A 22016-nucleotide genomic window follows, 5' to 3' on the forward strand; every position below is an offset into this window, starting at 1 on the left:
CTTCCCATGCCTACTTGTTCTTGGGCCATAGGTGTAGCGATGTTCCCCTGAGACGTCTATGCCCCTGCAGGAAAGTGCCCCGTCTAGGCAATAGATGGCACATCACCATATTCTGAACCAAGACCTTCAATGTCAACTCAGAGATTAGGAGTAGGCTTCATACACGGTGTCTCCTGGGATGACTGCCATTGTAACTTCTCTTTACAGTTGGGATAGCTGTGAGCTTGACGTGTCCTCCTCCTCCCATGCCATCTACCCAAATCCACAGGAGAAAATAAAACCCGCAAGTACCTGATGTGGGAGCAGATGGCCTCCCTACAGTCCCTTGTCCAGGGCCTCGAGGAGGAGTAGTGGGAGTGGACCAGTAGCAGAGGAAGACTGCCTGGGACCAGCTGGCACGGCAGCACAAGGCCATGTGCTCTTCCCTCACCTCGGTGATGGAGCACAGGGCCTCATGCATGTAGTGGGCCACCAACCACTTCCCCGCCCCGCAATGGCTTCCCCTCCTAGCCTGCTCAGGGGCCGCTAAGACACCATAATATGTAGTGGTGGGACCTCTCAGGCAGCTGAAGCCTCCCAGCCAACCAGAGGCAGGTGACCTCCACACACAGGTGCCCTCTGCCCATGGCCACTCCAGAACCCACCGTACCTGGCTACCTTCAGAGAGTCCCTTATCCTGCTGCTTTCCTAATGTGGAAGCCCCAGCCCTGAACCACTTTATCCTTCCTTCCCCATTCCAGTCCCTTCCCTGTTGTATAACCCTCCCATTAAACAGTCCTGTTTCTTTCAACACAGAAGACTTTATGATTTGCTCTGCAGGGCAGAGGGGGAAGTGGGAAGGGAGGGCAGAGGAAGGGATAGGTGGGGGAGGAAAGGCACACACAGGGAATGCAGAGGCCCCTTGTAGAGAGGAAGGGGGAGGTTCTCACAGCTGGCTTTGCACAAAACTCTCCCTCAAGGCCTCCCTGGAGAACAGCCCCTTGATGTGCTCTCTGTATGGCTGTGGTGTCTGGCTGCTCTTATGTCCTGGCTGGCTATTCAACCTCTGCCCCCCACCCTGGCAGAAGGGTCTTCCCCTTTCTCTCACACAGGTTGTGGAGCACACAGCAGGCTGTTACCACAAAGGGTATGTTGTGCTCACTGAAGTCCAGGCAAGTGAGGAGATTCCAGAACCATCCCCTTTAAACAGCCAAACACACGCTCCATCACCATGCAGCACCTGCTCAGCCTGGCATTGAAGTGTTCCTTGGTGGGGTACAGGCTGCCTGTCTAGGGCTTCATGAGCCTGGGCGGCATTGCCCTAGATGATGATGGGCATGTCCACTTCCCTGACTCTGGTGGTGTGGTCAGGGAAAAGTGCTGGCATGCATCTTTCAGAACAGGCAGGAGTTCTAGAAGATGTGAGGAGTTGTGCACCTTCCCCGAGCAGCTGACGTTGATGTTTGTGAAGCATCCCTTGTGATCTGAGGGCCTGCAGTACCACGGAGAAGTACCTCTTCCAGTAGATATAGTCAGAGGCCGACTGGCCAGGGCCCAGTATTGGAATGTGAGTACTGTCTGTGGCCCCTCTGCTGTTGGGGAAACCCATGGTGGCAAAGCCATCCACAGTGGTGTTCACCTTCCCCAGTGTGACGAATCTCTGCAGCAGCATGTGGTTGATGGCCTTGGCTACCTGCAGGAGTGTGGCCCTGACTGTGGATTTCCCTACTTTGAACTAGTTCCTGATGAAGTGGTAGCTGTCTGTTTTGGTGAGCTTCTAGAGTGTGATGGCCACATGCTTCTATATGGGGATGGTGGATTTCATGCGGATGTTCTGTTGCCTGAGGGCAGGGGCAAGCCATTTGCAGAGCTTGAGGAAGGTGGCCTTCTGCATATGGAAATTCGGCAGCCACTGCTGGTCATCCCGTCACTGCAGGACAGTGCGGTTCCACCAGTATGAACTTATCTCCTGCCACCAGAAGCAGCGTTCCACAGTGACCAAGTGATTAAGGGGCATGCACAGCAGCAGGAGTGCCAGAACTTGGGTGATCAGTACCTGCAATCCATGCTGGTCCTCGTACTGCTGGAGCAGCATGCAGGCAGTCTGGATGAACTATGCCATGAGGCACACTACAAGGCCCATAAGCCTGGCACTCAGGAGTACAGAGTTCAAATTCTGTGGCCTGTTATTTCAAAATAATGGGCTTGGTAATGTGGACGCACCGCTTATAAATTCGAACTTGGGGAGGTTATTTCAGAATAAGGTCCTAGTATAGACCAGGGCTAAGGACTACTCGTTGTCATGTTAAATAGTTATCCTGAATCGGTGCCATCTATACAGCACCCTAAACTTGAAATAAGATATGCAGTTTGCGCTTGAATCTATTTAGAAATAACTTATTTTGAAATTTGGCGTGTCTACACAGCGCCAAATTTTGAAATAATGCACTATTTCGAGCCATTCCTTATCCTTTGTACAACAAGGTTTAGCAGGATGGCAAAATAGTGTGCCTGTTATTTTGAAATAAAGGGCAGCTTGTGTAGATGTGGGGTAACTAGTTGGGGATACTTCTGGTATCCCGAAATAGCCGTGCAGTGTAGACATACCCAATGAGAATAGTCATACAGTTGCATTGATCTCTCATTTTGTGAGTGAATGTGCTTTCCTTATTGCTAATCTGATTTTTAATTTACCTCTATTTTTCTTTTTTGAAGGGTTATGCTATAAGTACTGAGTGTATCAATGTACTGGCTGTTCACTTCTGAATAATTTTGACAATCTGAATTCACTGAGATCAAACTAAAAATTACTCCTGCATATGTTATGTGCAAATCATTGCAGTTTAGTGTCTAATTTTAGACAACTAATCTAATGCTGTGTTACTCATTTACTACAGTCTCTAATCTAGAGTGAGCTATTAACCTGCTGTGTGACCTTGGGGAAGTTACTGTGTGTGTCTCTTCCTTCCCACTCTTTGCCTATCTACATTGTATATTCTTTTATGCAGGCTCTGTGTCTCGCTATGGCCCACACTCTCAAAGGTATTTAGTAATGTGACTTCCACTGAGATCAAAATAATGGAGTCCAAATCTTGGTTGAGTTGTTTAAGTGCTAATATAATACAAACCTTACATAATAATAAATAATAATTACCCTGTACTGAGCTTGACATAGCTATATAAGCATACTGAACACCTTGCTCTTTCTAACTGTTGGCCCTCTTGGGGTACATCTACACAGCAGCATTATTTCAGAATAATTTGCATAGTTTAATACGATGTTAGCCCTGCAGTGTAGATGTACCCTCATTGTGATAAGTCTGAACTCAGATTCCTAAAGTAAACGTACTTATAATATTATTTGCAGAAATATATTACATTTAAAATGACTTCAGGCTTCATACCTAATAAGAACAGGGCTATTCATGAACAAAATTGTCAGTCCATTTTTATCTGTTGCCAAGTGTTGAAGCATATATATATAAGGCTATGAAACCGACTCTCCTCTCATTTCTGCACTTGTCAATCTGGCTTGCCTTCAGTGGAGTTAAACTTAATATATATCAGTGTGAGTGAGAAGAGGCTCAATCAGTGCATCATTTAGAAATTTGTATAAATGAGGTGAGTTAATGGTGCCAAGTGAGAGATCTTTTGACAGTTTAAGATCCCAATCCTGTAAGGCCATTCTCTGTATTTCTGTTGTATGATTAGGAGGCATGATAGAGATAAATAATGAAATGGGGGACTTATACTTTTCTTTTTTTTTTTAGCTATACCCATTGAAACTGCCAAACAAAATCCAAATGTTGCTTTGGTTCTTACTTCTTATGGAGGCCACATTGGTTTTCTAGAAGGAACATGGCCAAGGAAGTGCACTTACATGGACAGAGTCTTCAAGCAGTTTGTGCAGGCTGTATTTGAGCATGGAAACAAAATCTGTAGCATGTAGCTCTCCAGAGGCATCTTGTTTCAGCCCACTGTTTCAGCACAGTAGCATGATCTGACAAGAGCAGCTCAGCTTAATGCACAAATGTTAATTACTCTATAAACAGCAAATAAGCCAGCAGATGGAAGACCATTACTATGTGCAAAAATACTTTTCACCTAAATTTTTGTAGCAAGGAATAAATATTATGTTGTTGTTTTTGTAGTTTAATATGCCTTACCAAGAATGACCTTAAATAAAACAGCACTCTAAATTTATCAAATTGCACTTAACCAAAACCATTAAGTAAACACATTATAGTTCCTCAGGGTTTTAATTTAATACAGTTCATTTTTAGGAGATTTAATTTAGATGACTTGTAATATAACCATTTTAATAAACTCAAATTTACGTATATATTTTAAAGTATGTTACAAGTTGATCCATTTCTAAGAGCATTGACAAGAGAAATATTGAAATATGAAATCAGAAGAAATAACACAGAAAAAGACCGATTCATCAGAGTAATCTTTAGGCTTAAGCATAAATAGCAGAAGACTAAAACTTGATTTACTGTTTTACCCTGTGAGGATATTCAGATTTAGGGTGGTTTTTATTCTTTATAATGCCAGTACCATATTGTCGTATATGTTTATTTTTAACATTGTTAGCTAATTTGTAGTATTTATATATTTATTACCAAAGGTTCTGTTGAAATATAGTAATGTAATAAACAATGTAATTTTAAGTCAACATATTTTTACTTCCTCATTTATGTAATCTTGTGTGGTGTCATACATACATGTTACACATGTTCCATATAAAGGTGGAAAATAAATTGCTTAATTCTATAATTTAAGTTTATATTTCCCTACAACTATAGAGTTTTGAAAAAAAACACATCAGAAAACTAGAAGACACTGCTGACTTTAAAACCATATTCCCATCTGAAAATTTTGTCTCTGATATTGTCCCAAGTAACACTTATGAAAGAGATTGGGGTTGGGGGTGGAAATCTGTTCTTTTTTAAGTTTACTTGCTTTGTGCTTATGACAGGGCTTTATATATGGCCACTTCTCTCTTTGTTGTTGTTGTTGTTGATGCTCTGATGTCCTTGGAGCTGGTCCTCTTATGCAGTTCTTCTGACATAAAGGGCTATAAAGCTGGCTTCACCACTTGCCTCTGGCTCTTTGCCATCTCCAGCTGAGCTTCTGGCATACTGTTGGGGCTGGAAGGAAAAGATAGTCAAACATAACTTTAGAGCAGCCCTGATATTGCTGCAAGGTTCTGATTTAGTGCTCATTGAAGGTATGGCAGACCCAGAACATCTGGTCCTATTGGAAGGTCCTATTGGTTCTGCTGAGGTCTGGTAGAAGATAAGGATACTGGCCACTGGATGAATAGTTGTGTGTTCCCTGAGGCTATGGCTACACTGTAGCCTTCTTTTGGACAAGCTTATGCAAATGAAGTGCAGCGTGGAATATCGCTGCACTTCATTTGCATAATTAATTAGTAGCCGCTTTTGCGCAAGAGGCTTTTGAGCAAAAATGAGCTGTGTAGACAGCTCCGTTTTGCACAGAAAACCCCCCTCCCGCAAGACCCATTCTTCATGAAAAAATGAGGAAGAACGGCTCTTACGCAAGAGGAAGCTTTTGCACAGAAAGGAGCTTTCTACATAGCTCCTTTTTGCACAAAAGCCTCTTGTGCAAAAGTGGCTGCTAATTAATTATGCAAATGAAGCTCAGTGATATTCCACGCCGCACTTCATTTGCATAAGCTTTTCCGGAAGAAGGCTACAGTGTAGCCATAGCCTGAGTGACCAGGACAGGGGCTGCTCCAGAACAATCAGGAATGTACGGATGGTTTGTGAGGAGCTGGGAGTAAGGTGGTGTGCTGTGGAAGAGCTGGGAGAATGAGATTGGTCAGGTAGCAGAAGCAAGTTGCTGGGAGGGAGCCATCTGGAGAAGTGGCCCAGGGCAGGGCTTTAGCTCTGGTAGTGGAGGAAACACTACGGCTACATCTACATTGGCCCCTTCTCTGGAAGAGGCATGTTAATTTCCAACTTCAGAATAGGGAAATCCGCGGGGGATTTAAATATCCCCCGCGGGATTTAAATATCCCCCGCGGGATTTAAATAAACATGGCCGCTGCTTTTTTTCCGGCTTGGGGAAAAGCCGGAAAAAAGCGTCTAGACTGGCGCGATCCTCCGGAATAAAGCCCTATTCCGGAGGATCTCTTATTCCTACTTCCTGCTGCTGAAACTGACCAGCGCTGACTACAGGAAGCGTGAGGCACAGTTGCTCTGCCCGGGGCTTCCTGGAATCAGCCGCTGATCAGTTTCAGCAGCAGCTGACTTGGGGACTTGGGGTTCTTAAGTTGAGTCTGTATGTAAGTCAGAACTGGTGGTCAGTTCCGACTTACATACAGATTCAACTTAAGAACAAACCTACAGTCCCTATCTTGTACGTAACCCGGGGACTGCCTGCACTGGGTCACGACCCATAGTTTGAAAACCACTAACATAATCCTTTCTTTCTTTGTTTCATATCACTGGACCCTGATCCTGTAATTGTAATGATTTGAAATCAATGTGATTACTAAACATGTGCAGGATTTTAACTATAACCTACATATAAGTACATTGACACACTTCCAGAAGGTCCTTCTGTATCTTTAGAATACTGAACTTTTGTGCAGTGATTTCTTTTTCTTTAGGATTATCATAAATAGGAGCTGATAAGGAGAATCTGATTTACCTGAAGAGTGAGGAAACTGAAGATGCACCTAGGGAAGAGGTTGGAGCAGTCAGCCAATAAAAATGCTGATAAGAATTTCAAACCAGGAAAGGGTTTTTTTCTCTTCTTTATTTGAGATCAGAGCAGTTTCTCCCAGGTATTGAGGGAGATGGGAGACGCATTTTCTCTCTAAGAACGGACTTCTTGAAATGTGTAAGTAGGGAAAAGTTTAGATAGTTCATCGGGGTTTATTGTTTTCCTTGTTTGGGGTTTTGGAAATCATGTCTGAGCTGGCTAATTGTTTTTCTCTTTTGTAACTAAGGATTATAGCCCAGGAACTTTCCCTGAGTGTATGTCACTACATGGCTATTTGCCACCTAGTCAATTTACTATGCTTGCAACAGTAGTTTTGTTTTGATTAACCGGTATTGGTTGATTGTTGTGTCCTTAGGGTTACATGCCTAGTTACCCTGGCAGAGTCCATTGTTTTCTGTGGTTTCCCTCTGTTTTCCCAAATCCAAGCAAAACAGAGGTTGGGGCAGGAGGGAGAGCTTTGACTTAGGAAGGGGATTCCCAAGTGATCTCTTCCCTGGAAAAGGGTTTATTTTATATCTTTTTAAGTACACATGGTTGATGGCAGGAAATGTTTATTTCCTTTTTTTTGTGTGTGTGTGGATCTCAGGGAGACTGAGACCAGACAAGCTTGTCTCTGGGAGTGCTGGAGACAGGTTTTACAGAGTTTATTCTACTAGCTGCCTTCCCCTCCAATCTCTGCACTCGGAGTGTCAGGTTGAGGAATTGAACCATGACAAGGATAATGAAATTGACTGGAACAGATTAGTGGCAACCGCTTTAATAAACCAATCTGTATGGCTATCCTGAACCTTTCCCAATCAGATTTTACAAAGCAACACTGCATGAGAATGGCTATAGTAGCACTGATGGATGATGAATACAAGCAAGACCAGCAAACCGAACTGAAAAAAACCACTCTCGCATTTTTACCGATCTTCAGAATGTTATTGCCTTACGCACAAAGTTGCAAATTTGTTAACATTTTTTTCAATAAATGTTTTGTCAAACTTTTGGATTTAATGTACAATGGCAATGTTATATCCATAAAGGGGTCCCACCTTTATGTTAAAATACTTTATTTTCTGACATTCACCTGAGTCACCATCATATTTTAAGTTATCAAACAAAAGAAGGGAAAATGTATCTGTGAATTTACATTGTTAACATGAAGTATGCAGATATGCTTCTAACATTTTCCAATATGCTTACAAGCTCCCAAGTGATTACAGACTCCTGCTTCTAGAAACTAGCTTGTAAGTTGTTATAACACAGAAGCAGAGCACACGTTGATACATGAGTTGTAAAGTCATACTGGATTATGGTGAGTTAAAGGAGAACCTCTATAGGGAATTATAAATAACATTTCCTGCTATCAGCTATTTTTTAAAACTGCATCTGCTGAAAATTTCCATCAGTTTAGGACAAATTGTTCTTCACTGATGTGTGCATGAAAAGAGGATCTTATAAAGTAAGGTAGATTTTTTTCATTTCAATGTCACTAAAATGACAAATTAGGATTTACAAGTAGAGTATAACATCACTTTACTGCTAAATCTATTCAGCAATTTTCTTCCCAAACAATATTGTGATCACTGAGAAGTATAACCTACAGAATAATCTGAGTTTGAAATATTATAGAAAGCCATTTATTAGCGGTGGTTAAAAAGGTAATTAGAAAATTCTCAAAATGCTCGCTTTAAAAATATTACTTTTAAACTGATTGATATGAAAATTCTCAGAAATTCCATTCTACATACAGACAGTAAGTGCTATAAGTCTGGGAAAAATAACTACTTTAGTCTCTGTTAATATATCCAAAATAAGACACTTCAACTGAACATGGTAGAAAGTCATTATTGAACAGCTCCATCACAGCCTGCCCTTAACAGACGATACTGATTGGCACAAGTCCTAGAATGTGAGCAATTATCTCTTCTATTTTTTTATTTCCTTCTAAAGTAGGTTGTAGATATTCTCATTATATATTTATAGATTTTTTTTATCATAGTAAGTTCTTGACCTCCATGATACCACATTTATGAGCTCACAAATTAATGGTGTGTGTATGTATATTAAAATATTTCCTTTCATTTGCTTTCATCTTATTACTTTGCTGGCAGAAAATTTGCTGTCTGACAATGACAAACTGCAACAGCAATTTGGGAATAATTTACTTGTTGCATATTATTCAAATAAATGTCATCTAATTGTGTGTATGTTGTCCCTTTAACTCCCTACACACTTTTTTTATTGTCTTTAAATTATGAACTCTTTGGGGCAAGACTTGTACCATCTCTCTTTTGTTTGGAAAGCACTTTTACTAGAAAGAAGTTGAAACAAAATATTACTGTTGCCTTATTGTTTCATCTTAGAGAGATGGGAGAAAAGGAGAAATAGGTGTAAGAAAATAATACACTATGGAGAATGGCAGGAATGCACTTATCATATTAGGGGGGAGATGAACATGGGGCTCTCAGTGATAGACTGCAGATGGCCCATGAGATAACAATTAGGGATTTAAAAATGTTAAAAAATATGAACCGTGTAACTATGGGAACCCAGCTGCTGCTAGCCCCATGGTCTCCTGGTTGCTGCTGCTGCTGCAAGACCCTGGAGCCTGTGGGATACTGGTTACCACTGGCTGGGCAGGCTTCAGGATCCCAGTTGCTGTTGCTGGCCCCTCGGCTGCCACCAGCCCTGTAGGCTCCTGGCTGCTAGGGATGTAAAATTTTGATTGACTAATTGAATAGTCAATACAATCTGCTTCTTTGAAATGCTGTGTGGTGCCCAGGGTCTGGGCTCTTCCCTGCCCTCCCACCACTTTCTAATAGAGGCAGCAAGGGGAAGTGACTAGTTGACTAGCATGTCGACTATCCAATAGGCACTTGTTTATCTGATAATCGACTAGTGTTCACATCCCTACTGGCTGTTCACCTCCACTCCTTAGCAGAGTTTAAATGGTAACAGAAACTGATAAGAAAAAATATATTGATTAACTTTTTAAATTTTTGCATCACTCCTAAGAAGAGGAGACTGTCCAGCAAAGAAAGCACAGGAGGAAGAGGACAACAGGAAAGGGAGTGGGAAACCCAGGTTCGGATGGAAAGACTGCCAAAAGAAATATGAAGAGGACAGGACTGGAAGTCCCAGAGCTACAGTCTGGTGCCATAGACTAAAAGACATGGCCACAAATTGTGGGCGGTCTTTTGCCCGTGTGAATGGGAAGAGGAGTTGAGCAGAGAAGTGGTTGTGCAGCTTTTTAAGGTCTTTGGGCGGGTCCTTTTCTGTTATGAGAAGGGCAAGCGGGGACTAGGGTGAGCAGAGGGCAGGTGTGAAAACAGGGATGGGGAGGGGTCAGACCAGCCCCTGCATCTCAGCACCGCCTCTATGAAATCAGGGCATCTGGTCACCCGCCTTGGAGCCGCTGCGCTGAGCTGCCTGCTCTAAATCGCTCGTGTCCGACCAGGTCTGAAGCAACAGCCACTGTAGCGACCAGCCGCTCTCCGCCGGCCACACAGCCCGGTGCTCTTAAGTGGCAGCCGCCTCCTAGCTCAGCCCCATTCCGGCCGCCAGGGGCCGCTCTGACTGCGCCCAGCCCCCCCTTCTTCCTTCCATCGCCAGGGCAGTCTCGTCAGCAGGACTAAAGGCCCGCGGCGCAGTCGCGGGATCCGCCGGAAGTGACCTTGTGCCGGGAAGCGGTTTCCGGACTCGGGAAATGAGAGACGAAACAACAGGAGTCGCGGGCTGAGGACCGTCATAAGATAGGGGCGGAGCAGGGGGCAGCGCGTCCCGATGCCCGGATGTGCGGAGATTCTATCCTCTTGCTTCTGCTGTCCCGAGGCTGCAGGCTTCGCGGTGAGATGGGGAAGGTGCAGGCGCGACAGTGACCTCGCGCCACTCGGCCAGCCTGCGCGCGCCTCGCGGCCCCTCCCCTCGAGCCTCCCCCCAGCAGCCGCGAGAGAGCGGCGAGGTAAGTGACCGCCGGGCGCTACCCGGCCCGCCCGAGGCTGAGCGGCTCCCCCCCCCCCCCCGCGCGCCGTGATTTTACCGCCCCCAGAGTGAAGAGCCGCTTCCCCCCCCCCCGCGTCTTAGTCCCGGCTGCCTGGCCCCCGGCGCAGTGACTGGTGCCCCCCGGAGAGCGCTGCCCGCGCCCTGGAGGCCATGAGGAGACGCCCCCCCCCCCGCTTTGGTAGTGAGGCTGGGCCAGGCTGTGCGCCCCCTCCTCAGCCCGACCATGGGGGGGTCCCTCTGGGCGGGGCGCCAAACCTACAGGCCGAGAGTGGTTTCTGTGTCGGCGCACGGGTGGCACCAGCCCACATGACCCCCCCTTCCCCCCGCAGCTCTGGAGCCAGCTGGGAGGGAAGCGGGCATGTTCCCCCGCGTTTTCCTGAGCCAGGCTTGTTGATCCGCCTCTAACTCACCATCCTTATCTGCTGCCCTGCTTCTTCCAACCTCTCTATGTGGTTAGACTGCACAGTCCTCGGGGCAGAGATTGGGCCCTGCGGCAGGCTGGCCGCCGCTAGACTTCGGAGCCAATGAAGGGAGGTGTTAAACTGTAGTAGCTCAGTGTGGAGGAGGCTGGTGCATGAATTAGTTCCCCTGACAAACCTGTTTTCCATGTAACTCATTCTGGGGGTGGCATTGGTATTGAGCTCTTCTCTGATCTATCTTTCTCTTTGGGGGGGGGCGGGGATCAAGACATCTGTGACTGACTAGCTTTAAAAAAAGCCAGACATTACACAGGACAGCCTGCTCACATTATGAGGATCAATATTTCTACTCCTTGAGGTGATGCAACAGGCCAGTAGTTTATATTTCTTAACAGACATAATAATTTCTTACAAACCACTGCAAGGGATCTGTGCACAAGTTCGTGTGCTATGACATTTGATAATCTTATTAGCAGAAATCATAGTTTTCCTACAGATTAATTTGAGGAAAGAGTAAAGCATGTCCACATAGCTGTTTCTGTCATCTGTGTCCTCAGTGGTGGCTACTTTAATTATGGAGTCAATTGGAAGAAGTGCTATAATCTTATAAATCATATTCACAATCTGGTTTCCTTATTCTGTTCGGGTTTGGAAAACTGATCTTGTAACTTGTGTGTTTGGGTTGCAGGCCCCATCAAAATCAGCTGGCAATACAGAGAGTTAGCTTAAATAAAGGTCAATTGGTTAGCCCCGTACACTGACTTGGTAATGAATCATTTAAAAACTTGATAGAGTGGTACGCTTATTTTCACGGTTGGAAAAAATCTAAATCAATTAGAAAATTTAAATTGGGCCTTGACACAAACTTTTATCTCTTCTAATGAACTAGAAGATATACCGTAGCACAGTGGTCTCCAACCTTTTTACACCCAAGATCACTTTTTAAATGACAGTCCAAGCCAAGATCTACCGCCCCGGCCTTTCCTTGAAGCCCCGCCCTCTCTATTCTCCTCCTCTCCATCCCTTGCTATCCCCCATCCTTATACTGCTGCTTTAAAAAAAAATTCTTCTGTAGGAAGATGTTTTTCCAACATTTGGCCTGAAATGGAGGCTGCCCCGCTCTCCAGCTGATTGGCGGCTTTTCCTCTGCGCCTGCCCACGTGGAGCTTGGTGCACCCTGGCTGAGCGCCATGGCCAGCTGGCCAGGCAGCCGCTTCTCTTTGCTCCAGCCTGGCTGACCTGCGCTCAGCCCGGGAAGCTTGCTCCAGCACAGCTGGAGCTAGATGCAGCCTCCCTGGGTTGAGTGCAGGGCAGGAGGGCTGGAGGGAAGAGAAGTGGCTGCCTGGCCAGCTGGCCATGACGGAGAAGAAGCCGCCAATCAGTTGGAGCGTGGGGCAGCCTCTTTCAGCTGAAAGCCACAGTCAGCTGGCTGGGGTGTTTCAGCTCTCCCGACCTTCCAGCTCCTACCATTCCTCGCAGCTACTCACTTGTGTTGCTCGGTGAGTAGCTGCTCCTCAAATGAGAAAATCTAATGTAAATGTCCTGCGCAGGCGCGCAGTTCAGAGAGGGCTCAAGAGCTACTCTTAGAGCCCCTGAGATCTACCGGTAGATCGCGATCTACTGGTTGGTGACCACGGCCTTAACACCTCTAGCTAAGTACTCGTAGCTTTCTTAAGCAATATGGATAATAATCATTCTTGATGATTTGGATTGTCTAGAGTTCTTAATAGCAGCAGTGAAACAAACCAGAATCTTGTTACTTTCTCTGCTGTTGCTGATGATAATGATATATGGTGCAGGAAAAGTACCATACCCATTTACATGACGACTGTGATGGAATATTTTCTTCCGGTTTGTCTTCTGTTCACTTTTGGAAGAATCCCTAGAGCCCTCCGCAGAGACAAATGTCTACCCATGAATACAGATACCTGCGGATAAACATCAGTATTCCCTGTTCTGCGGGGCTGTACTCCCAAGAGACGCTGTGGCCAATGGAGAGGAGTATGGTTTCTTCATTCTATGGAGCCAGTGCCTTGTGCTGGTGTTTTCTCCCGGCAGTGTGGCTATACCCCCCCCAGCCCTTCTGCCAGCTGCAGTGTTTCCTGTCTGGTGTCATACAGACCATGGTAGACTTGTGTATGCATTCTTAGAGCCCTTAATGGATAAGGGATATAAAGTTTATCTTAAATAAACCATATTCATTTCATCACCATTGGAAATAAGAGAAAGCGTTAAATAGAAAAATAGCAAAAATATTAAAAGCTTGAACACACAAGATGTATTCTTAAGTGGCTGGTAGAGTAATTAGAAAAATTAAGGACTGTTTTTAGCTTCTAATATAAAAATACTGGTCTTCAATGTCATTTTTAGAGGGCTTGTCTGATGCTATAACGTTTCAGAGGTTGGGAGTACAAAGAAATACATAACTTAATATCTGGGAAGGATACATTTGAGAGAGCATATGGTGCTACTTAACAGTGGCATCTGACTATGGTACTGATGGGGTTCCAAAAAGGGCACTGTACAGTCCTCCGCTCCTTGGGGCTTTTAGTAATGCAGTGCAGAGCTAAAACTGAATCTGAAGGGTCCTGATGTAACATTAAGTCAAGACGACAGAATATGGAGGGCTGCATAAAGTCCATGTGTCACTTTTTGCCTGGGACACTCATACTAATTAAGCTAATTATTTGGAAAAAAAATGTAATATACCTAATTTAGAGACTGAGAAACAGAAGGGTAGCTAACAAAATAAACATACTGGATCTAAGTATCTCCAAAATGTTTTATTCTTTATAGGTGACATGTAATGCCTTGTCTACAACCAATTTATAAGGAATGGTTTTGGCACAGCTTGATAAGTTACTTATTCTGAAACATCGATTGCTTCTTATAATTTATCTGTAAGTAAGTAAATATAATATGCTAAACTTAAAATGATTTTAACAAATTTTGCTTTGTGACTAGTATACATTGTAAATAGACAAAATTAATAATGCAGTATATCTCCTTTTATATAATATATATATAATAATGTACTTTAATATCATACGAGTATATGAAAAAGTTTGTAGAAATTTGGTTCAATTACTGTTTTGCAGAAATGGCAGCTCATAAAAGGAAATCTGCAATAGCAGAACCTTCTGCTAAACGTCGGAAGCTAAATAAGAACAGCAAATCATCAACAAAGAAAGAGAGAGAGGTGTCAGCTGTGAAACATGTCTTAAATAAATCAAAGCCAAATAAAAGTGCAGTACAGAAGAAAGCAGTGCTTAAAATCTTGGTCAAACCCAACAGGTCAGTGGTAAATAAAGCCATCAATAATTGTGCTAGGCTGTCCTCCCATTCTAAACTAGTGCAGAAACATTCCAAGCAGAAAGATCGTCAAATAAAGAAAAGATCCAGTAAAACAGTACCTATGAAAAGATCATCCCTAAAATCACTAAGTAGGGTATCTACTACAAAAACATCCTCCAGATCTTCAAAAATTAACCATGCTACCTTCTTGAAATCTACAAAACCTTCCTCCAAAACAGATCCTGAAGGGAAGGACAAGCGTTCTTTGCAAACCAAAGTTGCAGTGGAAAGCAAGAGACAACAGCAATTAAAATCAACTTCAGATATTAAAAAGCATTCATCCAAATCCCAAAGTATTAGGCAATCTGTCTTGCTGTCTGTAAAATCTTTAAATGAAACTACACTTAGGAGCAAATGTGTGGAAATGAAATCTGCAGAAAATAATTCTAAAAGTCCTAAAGTTGTAAAAAGTACAGATAAAAATGTAGGGATACAAGTTCAGAGTTCTAAAAAGGTTCTTGCAAAAAAGTCAACTTCTCAAGATGTTGAACGACAAACGATTACATCTTTGAGTGACAACAAATGTGAACCTGAATTAGGTATGCGCATGATGACAAGATCAGGTACAAATAATAAAATTACTGTCCAAGAACAACCAAAAGCCACAAAAAATAAGGCAGTGCCTCAGAAGAAGTCAGTTCAAGAAATTCCTAAGCCAAGATGCATCATCCCAAATGATCAGCTAATCAGGCGGTCACATAGATTGCAGCAGTTATCAGATATGCCTGCAAGATCCCTTCGTAATAGAGAAATTAAAGAAGGAAAAACTTCAGAAGTGAAACAGGGTATTCAAACAAAAGGATGTATTCAGGGTACTAGAGTTGAAACAGTTAAATCTGTTAAGCGGAAATCAGAACAGAAAAATAAGAAAACAAAATCTAATTTTGTAAGTGGAAATGAAGAAATAACTATAGGAATAACCAATTCTCTTCCAGAGAAAAAATGTAAAATGGACCATAAAATCAAAGATTCCAACAGTTCTCAACATAGCCTGAGAGGCTCTAGATTATTTTTTGATGATAAAGTAGAAATGGTAAGTCCTCTTCAACCAACTTCTGTGATAACAAATAAGGAGAAACAAACAGTGCATCAGAATGTGAAAAGCAGTGTAAAAACAGAGACAGTTTCACAGCCACCTGTAAATGAAAGAGATTTAGCCCATCGGCTGGAGAATGTAGTGAAGTCTAAACGGGTAAGCATTCTGGAACTCTGTGAAGAAATTGCAGGTGAAATTGAGTCAGATACTGTAGAAGTGAAAAGAGATTGTCCCAACACTGAATGTAGAAAAGGAGAAGAGAGACATGCAGAAACACAGCTGCCGCAGACGGTAATGCTTAATCAGAAGGAACCAAATCAGAGCACTCAGTGCAAGCGTTTTTTCCCCAGCAAAAAAGGAATACCTGTCAAATGTATTCTGAATGGCAGAAATAATCCTACAAACAAAAACTCTAAGTGGACCAAAATTAAACTAATGAAAGCTAATAAAATGCATCAAAATAAATTAAACTCTGCAAGTGTTCCCAAGCTGGATTTGTTAACAACTAAAACTGAAGTTCCAGAGTCAAGTCAAGCAGCAGGTGCAGAAATACTGCTTTCAAAGGCCCAAGATAAACTGTCAATGACAAAGCCATGTGAGGATAAAAGTACAACTCATGTACAGGAGAAATTGGGAGCAGTTTCTTCTGAGACAGTCAGAGCTAAAGATGTGACACCAGAAACAAAGCAACCCACAAAAAGAGTTGCTGAAAATGGTTTGTTGGATAATCAGACAAAACATGTTCCTGAGCCAACACCAGATGAGGTAATTCTTTTTATTTCTGGAATATGGTGGGAGGATACTTCTCTAAACTTGTTCTAGTACCTAACAGTGCTGTCTGTGCTTGTGTAACTAGCTTTCAGTAACACTTTTAGTTGCAAAAAACCAAACCAAACAAACACCTTTCAATACAGGAACCTTATCCTGCTGTTGTGTTAACTTGTGCTTTTCCTATAAATCAAATAGGAAGACACCTCTATTATGCTTTACTAAGGGTTAGGGGAGCAGACAGCCTCCGTGGGCCCTGAGGCAAGGTGGAGGCAGCTCCATGCTCCCAGAAAGGACAATGCTGGGATAGCCAGCCCTCTGTGCCCTAGCCCTTAGTCACACAGAGTGCGCAGCGGTGGTGCTCCAGCAGCAATTTAAAGAGCATGGGCTCCCACTGCTACTGCAGCTGCTGGGAGCCTCGGGGCCCCTTTGAATTGCTGACATTGGGACAACTTCCCACTTTGCCCCCTCCTCCCCTGTTGGTGAGTGTGCTAAGGGTAATAGTTTAAAAAAATTATCTTCCAATAACTCAAGTGCATAGCATGACAGGTTGATTGATTAAAATACTATAACTCTCTTGTGCTGAAAGTGTGTATTAAGGGGAATTAGAGGACAAAGGGTTTGCTTAAATGCAGTAGTCTAAGAACATAGGAGTACATAAGGTAATCACATTCTTTCCAAATCTACATTGTTTGAAATATAGCAAAACTTTGATAAGTCTAATACTGCCAGAGATGTATACATGGGGTTGTGTATCAGTTCACTAAGCAAAGCCTTAAAGAGAATCAGAAAGAGTGTTTAAACTGATCTTGTAGGAAATCAGTGTTTTTTACTTATAAGAGATTGTTATAAAATAGAAACAGAAGTTAGTGTGAGATCAAAATCAAACTGCTCTATCATACATTCTATGTGTTGTTCAGAGTTTTAGCTTGCGTTTGGAAACAAGTCCAGAAAACACTCCAGTGAAAAGTACTACAGCAGCACCATCTCTACCTAAGCAAGCCAAAAAGGAGATAGACAGTGAATCTCAAGGTAAAAAAATCTAAAATGTAAATTCTGTGCACTTAGAGGTCTGTTAATGGTAGTGATGAAAGAATCCTCTTCTTTCCAACAGAAAGTTTATAAAAAAAATTTAGTGTCAGCAAGGCTAGGTGTTTATATTGCTCTGCCCTTCCTTACCTGGTAGTCCTAGATCTAAGCCTACTAGCAAAGGTGAGAAATATGGTATCTGGAAACTATGCCCTCCAGGGGCACAGCCTCAGTAATTTAAAAGAATAAAAGTTAATGTTAAGTTTAAATGAAGTGTACTACCAGTACTTGTGTAAAGCACGACCCCGCCCCCCCAAGCAGTTTTAGATGTACACAATTATTGTGGAATTAATCAAATAAATTAGAATAGTATTTGGCCAGTTATAAGAGCCAGTTGAATAACAAAAATATTAATCTGATGCATGTAAAATCAGCTGTTAGTGGAGTACTAGTCGATGGACTTGACTGACTTCATACTTTGCTTTTGTTTTTCCTGCCTGTCTTCACTCTTTTCATTAACTGATGTTCTCATTCATGTCTGTATGTCTTTTTTCCTCCTCCTCTCTACTTTCTTTTAACTACTTTTCGCTCCACAAAACTCTGAAAACATGATGAGATGAATAAGAATAGTGTTCTTTTTTCTCCCATCCTCCTTCATCTGCCCATCTACATGTATGACTTGGAATTTTTACCAGGTACATAATAGTCAGACTTAATCACCTGATCACGAACTGGTGCAAAAAAGTGAGGAAATGCTCAGGTGAAAAGTCTTTTTCCCCTGCAGCTGCTGAGAAAAGGAAGGATGTTAGAATTTCTTCTTGGATGCTGCTCTATGGACTCTATTCCATGTTCCATCTTTGCTACCAGCTTCTGGCAAGTTGATGTCTGAAACTTGAAACTCCATCTTCTCTGATTGCAGGAAAAGGAGTTGCATTCTGTGTTCTATATTTGAGTCTTCTGGCTGCTAAGGGATCGGGGTAGGAGGAGGTCTCAATAGTCTACACCCTCCCTTACTCTGGGCTGATACGTGGAGGAGAGAGAGTATCTGCTATTCAACCCCATGTTCAGCTTTTTGACTGATGCAAAGGGGTGATGGTGGTTATACTGCTCTGCCCTTTCTCCCCACTGTTTTTAAATTCCCGTTCCTTAGTGCCTTTCTCCCTCATAGGTTCCCAAGTTGCAGTAGAATGAAACTTACCTGACTTGTTGATTTTGCTTCTGTTTGCTGAGAGAGATGTTCTCGTGTACACAGTTACACACAGGTTTCCCCCTCCTTACCCCTGCACTGTTGCCTCCACAGAAGAAGCAGTGCATGAGGGCAGGGGCAGATGGGAGCTGGCTTAAAAACCGGCTCTCTTGGAGCTGCCTGCCCCTCGTGCTGCATCAGAATACAGAGGTGGCAGCACCAGTCGGAGATGAGGGGGGTTAAGGTGGGAGCTGGTGCTTGTGGGGAGCTAGCTTAAAAGCTGGCTGCCTGAGAGCATCTGCTCCTGCCTTCCCCCTACTCTGCTCCTACCCACATGTAAACGTGTACCGCTGAAATTTTCAGCAGTTACACGTTTACAACGCATTTTAACATCCCTAGCCAGCATGAGCAGATTGAAACTAAAATTCAGATAATTCTGCTGCTTCTCCTTCTCTAGTGAGGAAGAACCATATTCAGCAACAGTGGATATGGATAACTTTCCTGTAAAATAAGTTTAAAAACTTGTGTAGAAACTTATTTGAATCATGCACTAAACTCACTTTTTTAAATTAAATGCTGCATCTATAATACTGTCTTGCATATCTTTGTAGTGAAGTTAACACGTTTTGCCATTTGTTTAGTTAAGTTTGCTTTTTCTATTAAGAGAAATTTTCTAATGAAATCATAATCCTTGATTAACTTCAGGTTCGGCTCTCAAGCACTTGATGCGCACATCATTCACAAATCAGACCTCTGATACTCTTAAGAGGTATAGTACCTTTTTATTCTTTAAATATATTTATGGACTGACAGTAGTCCTTCCTCCTGGAAAGTTGCTTCCATAATTGATCATAAGATCAATTTTTTCATTCCAATTTTTTTCTACTGCCATATTGAACTTCCATTTGTTTTATGGAGAGGATGAGATGGGGTGTTTTTTTTGTTTTTTTTCCTTCAAGAGACCAACCTCTGTGTCATCCAGTTTGTCAGTGAAAAAAACACTTAACTTCAGCTTTGGCAGAAAAAATAATTAGGCTGGCTGGATGTGTCTCATATTTAAAAAAAAAAAAAAAAAAACCTTTTGGGGTAGGCAGTGTCAAGTTGGCTTTTCTTCTCCATGCAGTGGGAAAGTCCTCTTAAAAACATTTTTGAGAGAAATACAGCCAAAGGATATGCCTGCATTAGGGATGTAATGGGTAACCAGTTAACTGGTAAGCATACAGGTTAACCAGTACCCGGGGGCAGCCTGCTGCTGGCTGCTCCAGCCCTACAGGGGTCAGGAGCTAGTACTCCTGTGTGGGAGGGTTGTGAACAGAAGCCAGCTGTTCCACACGGGGGGGGGGGGGGGGGCATGGAGGGGCAGGAACAGGAACTGCGTGTGTCCCTCCCCTCCCCCCCATATGCATACTGACTCCTGCTGCCTGGATCCTTGTGCACAAAGGGGCTAAGAGCTGAAGCCAGGTCCCCAAATCCTCTGTGCGTACTAGTTGGCTCCTGTTCTCTCACCATGGAGGGAGGATCCTGGTTAATGGGTTAAACCTAAGGTTTAACCAGTTAACTCATTAACCAGGATTTTATATCCCTAGTCTACATAGCTTGTCCACAGACCCTTTTCTAATTGGAGGGGGGAAGGAATTCCCTTCCTGATGGGACTGGAATGGTGGGATCTAGATAGATGCTGTTCTGCTCCTCTTCTCATGATATTGGGCTGATACTAAACCTAAGCATAAGTTGTTTGTAAAGTAAAGTGAAAGTCAGAAGGAAGATTAGTGTAGTTTTCTTTTTAAATAATATTCTGATTGACATGCCTCAAATGCTTTACCAGACATACAGTAGCATCATTTAAATTTTTTTCATGTCTCCTGAAGTCAGTAAACATATTGAGGAATTGTAAAAAAAAGTAGATGTACATTTATAGATGCATTCTTGAAAATATCTAGTCAGAAGGGCTTTATTAAATTGTAAGAATTACAATGATTTGTATGATTAAAATTAGGCATCTAATTGAGTAGGATTAGTCAATTTTTTTCTGACATTAAATATGTTTGTTTTAAAGGGTGTCTCTGCCAAACCATTCATTAGCATCAAGGTGTGGTAGCTTCCTGTCATCAGAGCAGCATAATCAAAAACTAAAAGAAGCAGGAAAAGATGACAAACAACTGATCATAGTAAGTACTTTCCTTCTAAATGTTGTCAACTGTATTTTTCAGATTTGTGTGTCATAAGCCTGCATTTTGAAATTTTAACACATCCTCTCCGCAGTAAATATTTTTGAATGAGCTGTCCCATCGCTTAAATGTAGTTATAGAAATAACACTATGTCTGGGTAACTTTGTAATCGTTAACCATTTTACATTTTCATTTAATTATTGGTATTTAAAATTGGTGCTGGACTGACTAATCTAGAATCCATATTTAAACTAATTCTTCCAAAAATTCTTAAATAGGCTGAATTGCTTTCTCAAATATAAAGAAGAGCTTTATTTGTAAAGGAAAGTAGAAAAGAGGAGAAATTTGAGGTTGATTAGACATGCTAAAACATATTAAGGATACAAGCCTGAAGTCCCACTCTTTCCTAAAGCATGAAATTTGCCTTTTTAGTGGGATTACAAAAGATGAATATTCTTTAATCATAATATACATAAATGCCAGGATGCTAAACTGTTCAAAGGTGTGATAGCTAATGTTTACTTTCAGTTTTCTTAATTATTACCTTTTTAAGTGTCCTGTCAGCAAGGTACTTAGGTGCCTAATTTTAATCCTATAAATAGTCCCCTTTACTTTAGCAGGGCTGAATGAAAGCCCTAAAACCCAGCTTTTTGTTGTACAGTAATAAAAATTTGATCTGTCTTTTGATACATATTCTATGTAAGGAAGAAAGTAATTTTTAATACATTAAAGTGTGTGTGGGGGGGAGTAGCTATGATCTTCACTACTCATAAACTACTTTTTGTAGCTGGCTGTCTTTTATTTTAATAGTTTTCAGTTTTTTAAAAAGGGGAAGGGGTTTGTAGTGCTGTGTCAAGGGGTAAGCCCCCGTCCAGGGGCTCGGCCCCCTCCGACCGGGCCTATACGGTACTCCAGAATCCCTAGGCCAAGGCCCCGGCCCTTCTATTAGGGTATGTACGGTAGCAGAGTCTCAACACGAAAGTCTCGGCCCCTCTATCAGGGCATATATGGTAACAAAGTCCCAACACAAAAGTCCCGGCCCTTCTATCCGGGCAGATACGGTAGCAGAGGCTCAACACGAAAGTCTCGGCCCCTCTATCAGGGCATATATGGTAACAAAGTCTCAACACAAAAGTCTCGGCCCTTCTATCAGGGCATATACGGTAGCAGAGGCCTAGTTGCTCTGCGAAGCCTCCCCTGGCCCGGGGTTTGTTTGTCCAGGGAAGGGGAAAACGGGTGGTAGGGGGACCCGGGCCCTCCCTCTCCACCGGGTCCCAGCCCAGGGCCCTTTAGGCAGGGTCTATGGCTCCTGCCGGCTCGGCGGGGGATC

The 22016-nt window shown here is 42.8% G+C and overlaps 2 protein-coding genes across 12 annotated transcripts in view; both read left to right on the top strand.

The window, feature by feature from the left end:
* The window catches only part of ABHD3 (abhydrolase domain containing 3, phospholipase), a 41221-nt gene extending 36564 nt beyond the window's left edge, over window positions 1-4657 (top strand). For 2 of the 3 annotated variants that reach the window (XM_025179433.2, XM_006139054.4), the window contains exon 9: window positions 3750-4657. In XM_025179433.2, the coding sequence (XP_025035218.1) occupies window positions 3750-3928 (179 nt within the window). In that variant the 3' untranslated portion in view covers window positions 3929-4657. The other variant, XM_075920909.1, reaches the window with a different exon arrangement.
* A 5776-nt stretch (window positions 4658-10433) lies between these two features.
* Window positions 10434-22016, top strand: part of ESCO1 (establishment of sister chromatid cohesion N-acetyltransferase 1) — a 54817-nt gene continuing 43234 nt past the window's right edge. For 4 of the 9 annotated variants that reach the window (XR_012901531.1, XM_075920901.1, XM_075920908.1 and 1 more), the window contains exons 1-5: window positions 10507-10684; window positions 14243-16299; window positions 17223-17334; window positions 19223-19286; window positions 20574-20685. Coding sequence is in view for 8 of the 9 variants with exons in the window: in XM_075920901.1 (XP_075777016.1) it covers window positions 10507-10684; window positions 14243-16299; window positions 17223-17334; window positions 19223-19286; window positions 20574-20685 (2523 nt within the window). In the remaining variant the exon portion in view is untranslated. Of the gene's footprint in view, window positions 10685-13940; window positions 14049-14242; window positions 16300-17222; window positions 17335-19222; window positions 19287-20573; window positions 20686-22016 lie in introns of all 9 variants that reach the window. The other 5 variants (XM_075920906.1, XM_075920905.1, XM_075920904.1 and 2 more) reach the window with 5 other exon arrangements.

The sequence above is a fragment of the Pelodiscus sinensis genome, chromosome 2 (assembly GCF_049634645.1).
Source record: "Pelodiscus sinensis isolate JC-2024 chromosome 2, ASM4963464v1, whole genome shotgun sequence".
NCBI classification, from domain to species: domain Eukaryota; kingdom Metazoa; phylum Chordata; order Testudines; family Trionychidae; genus Pelodiscus; species Pelodiscus sinensis.